This window comes from Phoca vitulina, unplaced genomic scaffold (assembly GCF_004348235.1).
Source record: "Phoca vitulina isolate PV1807 unplaced genomic scaffold, GSC_HSeal_1.0 scaffold32, whole genome shotgun sequence".
In the NCBI taxonomy this organism is placed as follows: domain Eukaryota; kingdom Metazoa; phylum Chordata; class Mammalia; order Carnivora; family Phocidae; genus Phoca; species Phoca vitulina.
Genome location: NW_022589735.1, coordinates 1,391,073 through 1,397,739, shown reverse-complemented (window position 1 = coordinate 1,397,739; position 6,667 = coordinate 1,391,073). Strand labels below are relative to the sequence as shown.

The 6,667-nt window shown below is 50.6% G+C and overlaps 1 protein-coding gene across 1 annotated transcript; it reads right to left on the bottom strand.

Annotated features, from left to right (window-relative positions):
- Nucleotides 1-960: 960 nt before the first annotated feature.
- On the bottom strand, nt 961-6,444 carry SPATA24 (spermatogenesis associated 24). The gene is made up of 6 exons (XM_032425183.1): nt 6,219-6,444; nt 4,723-4,788; nt 4,376-4,506; nt 4,220-4,290; nt 1,255-1,357; nt 961-1,147 (listed from the first exon to the last, which is right to left on the bottom strand). Exons 1-6 carry the CDS (start codon nt 6,333-6,335, stop codon nt 1,018-1,020), a joined length of 618 nt encoding a protein of 205 aa, XP_032281074.1. The 5' UTR covers nt 6,336-6,444; the 3' UTR covers nt 961-1,017.
- Between the last annotated feature and the right edge of the window lie 223 nt (nt 6,445-6,667).

The following is a 6,667-nucleotide window of genomic DNA, read 5'->3' as shown; positions in this document are numbered from 1 at the left end:
GCAAAAGCACCAGCACCTCCCCCTCTCCCGTGCACTCACCCTCACACTGACCCAGGTTAGGCTAGACTTCACAAATCTGACTCAGCCTCCCAGTGGGTCTCCTGCCTGGGTGTGTTCCCATGATCACCTAGCCATCAGTGATGCCTTGTGAAAGGATCAAACCTGCCCATCATCTAGCCCTGCGTATGTAAACTTAGCAAGTCATTGCCCCTTCAGAGACTGTTCTCCCAACTTAAAAATAGACAGAGCATTGTCCTTTTCCCTTCCTTCCCCTTGTGAAGAGTCAGTCGAGCCTCTGTTTGGGGGAAGTGTAAGAGGGTACAAGTGTGATTCACAGGTATAACATTCTTGTTATATGATGGAAATGGATTTCCCAAATTCACTGTGGGCCTGGAACCGACTTTGATGTCTCTGGTCAGGGCTTCTCTCTCTCTCTCACACCCACACCCACACCCACACACAGCCCTTCCTGCTCTATAGCCAAGTTGGGAGAGTTAAATTTACCAGGGCGCTGGGAGTGGGGTGGGGTGTTTACAGGTAACCAGGGGTAACCAGAGCTGTTTACATAGGGAGGGGATTAAATACCAAGAGTAGGAAGGACAGTGCCTATTAGACAACAAAGTAGTCCTCCCCTAGGCTACACCCCCACGCTTCCCCTCCCCCTACTACCCAAGGGAGGGAAGGAAGTGGCAGGGGCTGGAGACTTGAGCATCATCCTTTTCTGAGCTCAGGAGTGGCCTGGAAGGTGGTGGTCCAAGGCCTGTCCCTGACCCAGTCCTTGGTAACTTGATTCTCCCTTCTGTCACCAAGGCCCTCCAGAAGGCAGGCAGGAAGGAAAAAAAAAGAGCACCTTCTGCTTCTTCCCCTGCCTCTTCCCTGGGAATCAGGTCACGGGTGAGGCCTGTGGTGGCAGAGACCGGGACCCACAGGGATAGGAAGGATAGGGATGGGGACCCCCACAGCAGAGAAGGCAGAGGTCGGGCATTACAGCCAGTGAACAGGAAGACGACGACCATTTTATTTTTCCCTGGGACGCTGGTGGCTCCGGGCCTGACGCGTCCCCGAGGCTTTCTTATGCTTCTGGTCCAGCACTTGGGCCATGTAGTTCTCCTGCTGCTTCTGGATCCGGTAGTCAGACATGTGATTCCTGCAACGGAGCGGGCTGGGCATGGGCTGGGGACAGTGTAGGGTAGGGGCCAGAGAGCTGGCTCCCCACTTCCATCAACAACCCCCAGCCTGGCCCAGACCCCTCACCTGAAGATCTGTTTCTGCTGGCTGATAACTTGCTGCAACTCCTTAATCTCATTCTCTTTGCCATTAAGTATATCTTCTTGCTTTATAATGTGAGACTCAATTTCTGTGGGGGAGAGAGGCAGGGAGGAGGGGTGGTTCCCATCCCACGGGCTCCTTCCTGAGATAAGGCATTCATTCCCTTACAGGTCCTTTAAGAACTTGGCTCCCCCCACCCAGGGGTTCTCCACGAGTAGCTGCTAACACCTTAGTAAGAATGAGTTTATTATGGAGTTTTGACAGGCTGGTGGCTGAGGGGCGCAATGTCTGATGATGTGTCAGTGATTTCACAATTCTATTCTGGACCAGGTGACCCACATGAGGGCAGACGAAGGCCCTTGCAGAGAGGTGGACAGTGCTGCCCAAAGGCAGGAGGATGAACGGCTCCTGCCCTTAATGCCTGCCGATCCGTACAGATATGACCTCCTTGGCAAGACCCTTCCCAATCTAAAAGTACATCCCCTCTTAATAGTTCCTATCCCTGCTTTCTTTTTCTTAGCCCTTATAGCTAACATACTATATATTTTACTCACTTGTCTTCTTCCCTACTGGGATTTATATCCATAAATGCATAAGGATAAAGATTTTTTACATTTACTGCTTTAACCCTAAGGTCTAAAATAGTACCTGGCACATAGAAGGTGCCCAACAAATTTATTTGTGGAGTGAATGAACAGGATAGCCTCTGGGGGTTTAGGACTTAGAAATATCACTTAGTTCAGTCATCTCAATCCCAGCAGACCTACTAAGGGCCAGTTGGATGCCCAGCCCTGTGCTAGGGCTTCAGGGGAGAAGACAGGGTCCCTACCCTCAAGGAGGCAGCTCCTGAAAGAGAGTTAAGACTCCGAAACTGACCAGAACACAGAACAAGGCAATGTTTCAACAGCGTTAATATTGATGAGACAGTATTACCACTTTGGGCAGGTTGCCTCCTTTTCTAGACCCGTTTCCTCATCTGTAATGGGGACGGGGATAGCCCCTGTTCCACAGGGGCGTGAGGAGCACCCAGGGAGATAGTGGTGGCAAAGCTTACCCCCACATTAAGTGCTCATTAGACGCAAGGATGATTTTTGTGTCTTGTATCAAAATTGAAAGAGGCTGTAGGGATCTAGAGGGTGCTTCATTTATATGAACTGTCCCTTGAGGAGCCCTGGAAAATTCTGATCCCCTTGCCTTTAAAGACTGGATGAACATTGACTAGAACACAAACTCTAAAAATGCAGAAATGCTGAAGCATTGAAGGTTTCAGAAGAAAAGACTTGGTAAAAAGTTAAGGCACAGCAAAGAAAAGAGGAGACAAACAAAGACACAGGGGAAGGAAGAGAATGAAAATGAGCTGTGGGTCACAGAACCAGGATTGTTGAACCTTCTTCCCAAGGTCACCCAGATGGATTGATTGTGAAGTTCTTTTGGGAAAAGGCATCAGAAATTTATATGAATCTTTTAAAACAAATGAGAGATAAATTTAAAATAAATAGCACCTAATGAGAGAATGGTTAGAAAATCCCTTTGAGAAAAATAAGAAACTATGTAAGTGTAAAAACCAAACTAAACCCATATAAAGGGAGGTTGGAGGGTGGGGAGGGCACAGGCCAGGGAAGGCTCAGGTCATGACATTTGCTCAGGCTTGTGTCCCAGTAGAGGGGTTTGGGACATTCTGCGGGGACGCAGCCATGTTCCATCCCCATCGCATACACACATGCACCTTGCACAAGCAGAGCCCTCTGGCCTTGACTAATCTCTAGGAAATGCTCTGGCACCACCAGGAAAGAAGTCTACGTTCCTTTTAGGGAAATGCGGGGGGGCATAGGTAGAGAGGGAGGAAGGACTGGGGTCCAGTGGCTTTGGGTATGGAGGCAGTGACTATGGGTTGAGCCCCAGGGGGCCCCAATGGGAGCCCTTGATCAAACCCATGGGGCCTGTCAGCCCACCTAGTCAGATCAAGACATCAGCCTGCTGGCATCTTACCAGTGAGAGTACTCACCAAGGGAGACAGAGGGCTGGATTGATGGGTACGGGGTGCCCAAGACTCCAGGTGGCAGCCCATCAGGAGGGACCCTGAATCTCTTTTGGACTTGGGCTCTGGTCTTTGGCCTACTCAAAATTGGCTGCAATGCATGAAGCAGGTTGCATATGGAATTCATATCTATTTCTTAATAGATATGAATAGGTAAAGGGAATTTAGTGTCCTGGGAAACTAAAAAGGGGGTCCTAAGATCTAGGGACACTGGATGGCTGACAGAAAGTGCCCCCAAACTCACAGCACCAACTGAGCCAACAAGTGGCCACAGACATCTGGCACAGAGCAGAGATGAAAATTAATGGCCTACAGACATATTCTACTCAGCCCATACAATAGTTTTAAAATTTCTAAATCAGTTGCCAACACTAAAAAGTCAGAAAAGTTTTTGTTAAAAAACAAAAAAAAAGGATCTGACAATACTGGGCCTCCATTCCCACGGCAGAGGCACTAAGCCCTTGAGAGGTGGCATGGCTCTTCCCAGCACCACGGTCCCCACTCCTCCCTGTTGGGTCCCCAACCCTGACACTAGGGGTCAGCTCCCAAATAGGACTGAACTTGCCCTGTTGTTCCTCTTATAACAGTTGTGAGTCAAGTACACTATTTCTAATACCCATCAAACGTGGGAAAACAAAAGGTGGACTAAGAAGGTTGTATGTTTCAAGAAAAATGGGAGCGAGCCCGTTCTTTTATGGCCATGAAGAATATTGTACACCAACTGCTCCCCTCATTTCCGTGGCCTGCCTGGTCCCTGAAGGCCTTTGCGAAGGTGTGGCCCGCCTGGGCCTGCCTGTATCCTCAGCCGGGGGCAGAAGCTGGGGTGAAACCCTGCCCTGGACACAGGCACTGGGCTGTTAGGGAAGAGCCCATGCATGTAAGCGTGGGGGGGGGCACGGGCCTCCCGCCTACCATTGCACTTGGTGATGAGCTGGTCCTTCTTGCTGGATTCCTGCAGGGCTCTGCTCTTGACACTGGAGAGCCTGGGGGAGAAGATGAGAAAGGGTGGGAAGGCTGACAGGCAGACTGGACCCCTAACCCGTCACCCCCCTACCAAGGCCCACTCACGCCTTCTCAAAAGCCAGCTTCTCTTGCTCCAGCTGTTTAGATAGCACCTCTACCTCTCCGAGGGCAAACTGCAACTTCTCCTCTTCTTTGGCCAGGAGGACCTTGGTTTTGGCGTGGGCAGCTCTCTCTTCCTGCAGGGGCAGCAGCAGTGACCTCATTAACCCGAAGCACCCTGGGTCTCCTCGGTTCCCTTAACCAGCTCTATTTCTCAAAGAGGCACATGGAAGCCAGGACCCAGGAAGATTCTGTTCTCACTACTAGGGCTGGAGGCTCTCAGTAACTGTGCCCATCCACAGGGATCCCAGGAAATGGGGGAAGATTAGGAGCCTGCAGAGTCCATTACTTACCACCAGCTTCTTCTCCACTGCCTGGAACTCTTCCTTACTGACAAAATTTTCATCCTGGAGAACCATCTGCAACAGAGCCAGGCTCAGGGAGGGCCTGGGGCTGGAGTGGGAGGGGTACTCTCTAGGGAGCAGGAGCAAGGTTAGACAGCGGGATGATACCCACAGCACCTAGGATGAGACTTTGGCTCTGAGAAGGGAGAATTTGGTTCCACAAGATTCACAGAGGCTCAGCTCTAGGTCCTACCCTCAAGGAGCAACCAGTCTGATATAGGAGATAGCTCATGGCCAGCACTTCTAACATGTTGTGTGCTATGATGGAGAACCACAAAGGGCTGTGGTGGTCAGGGGAGGCCCCGGGCCTGGGGAAAGGTCAGAATTGCTTCCAGAGAAGGATCATCAGACAGGACATCTGACTGCTAAACAGGGGCAGGCCAGAAGAAGGGGTGGGATAGAAAAGTGTTCGGGTGAGAACACACATGCAAATACCAGCTTCGAAGAAAAAGAGGTGGGTACCCTCAGGGAATTGCAAGTAATTCAGTGCCTAGAGCTGCACACACCCATTTGAGTGAGAAATAGTTAAGTCAGTTTTGTTTCTGAGATGGAGCTATTTCACGACCTTCTTATCAAGATATATTAAAAAAAAAAAAAAAAAAGGAAAAACCATGAAAACTCCAACTGGCCAGGATTTTACCATGCCAGGTAATCTGTGGCTCCAACGTTTTGAACTCGCGAACGAGGGTTTGCTTGAGAAGGCAAAAGCAAAGGGACATAAAGGGGTCAGAAGCCCTTAAGTTAACATGTGTAAGGGACAAACCTGTGCTTACTCTATTCAGCATGGCGCTGCATTAGACACAGGGAAGGGGATGTCCACAATAGAAAAGATGTTATAGTTTCAATGCCTGCACCTGAGGGCCCTGGGAAGCCAACGAAGTCATCTCCAATTAGAAATGGGGAAAGTGGGACACCTGGGTGGCTCAGATGGTTAAGCGTCTGCCTTCGGCTCAGGTCATGATCCCAGAGTCCTGGGATCGAGCCCCACATCGAGCCCAACATCGAGCCCCACATCGGGCTCCTGGCTCAGCGAGGAGCCTGCTTTTCCCTCTCCCTCTGCCTCTCTCCCTGCTCATGCTTTCTCTCTCTCTATCTCTGTGTCTCAAATGAATAAATAAAATCTTAAAAAAATAAATTAAAAAAAAAAGAAATGGGGAAAGTGAGGCTCGGTGAATAGACCGGGACATAACTACCAGGCCTTACACAACCAGAGAGTAGAAAACAACTTGATTTTGATTTAAATTCCCTGGTAAATATTCATGAAGACCTTGCCCCATTTTGGCTCCACCCCTATCACCTGGAACACATCTGGGCCCCGCCTCCTCCTGATGACGCCATTGGCAAGGTGCTCTAAGCTCGCCAATGGCTTCGGGACAGGGTTTGGCCCCGCCCCCTCCATTTAGGTGTCAGGTCTGGCCTCTACCCCAGCTTTTCTGGCTGCGTACCACGTTCCTCAGCTGATGGATCAGTTCCTCCTGAGATTCGATCACGTCCCGCAGTTGATCGAAGGCGAGACACACTGATCCTGACCCCCCCTGCGACCACCCGAGGGGCGTCGCCATCTTTGGCCCCCGCCAGCTCGTTGGAAATGGCTGTCTCTGGGCGCCTCACTCACCGTCGCCCACCAATGAGAATGCAACGCCATAGAGCACCCTGGCAACCAGGGGCGGGGACTTCCTTTGTTAGCGGGGATAGGGCCCGCCTCTTAAAGGAGCCGCTCTCTGAAAGGGGCCTACTGGGGCGGGGGAATCTCTAACAACCCTTAGGAATTTAAGTTCATAGTTTATTTGCACACCTGTTTTGTCTTGTGTTTGTCACGCAGACCGGAGGAGCAGTCGGGGCCCGGCTTATACTTCTTTAAGGAAGTGACCAGGCCTTACTCGGATAACGGCTC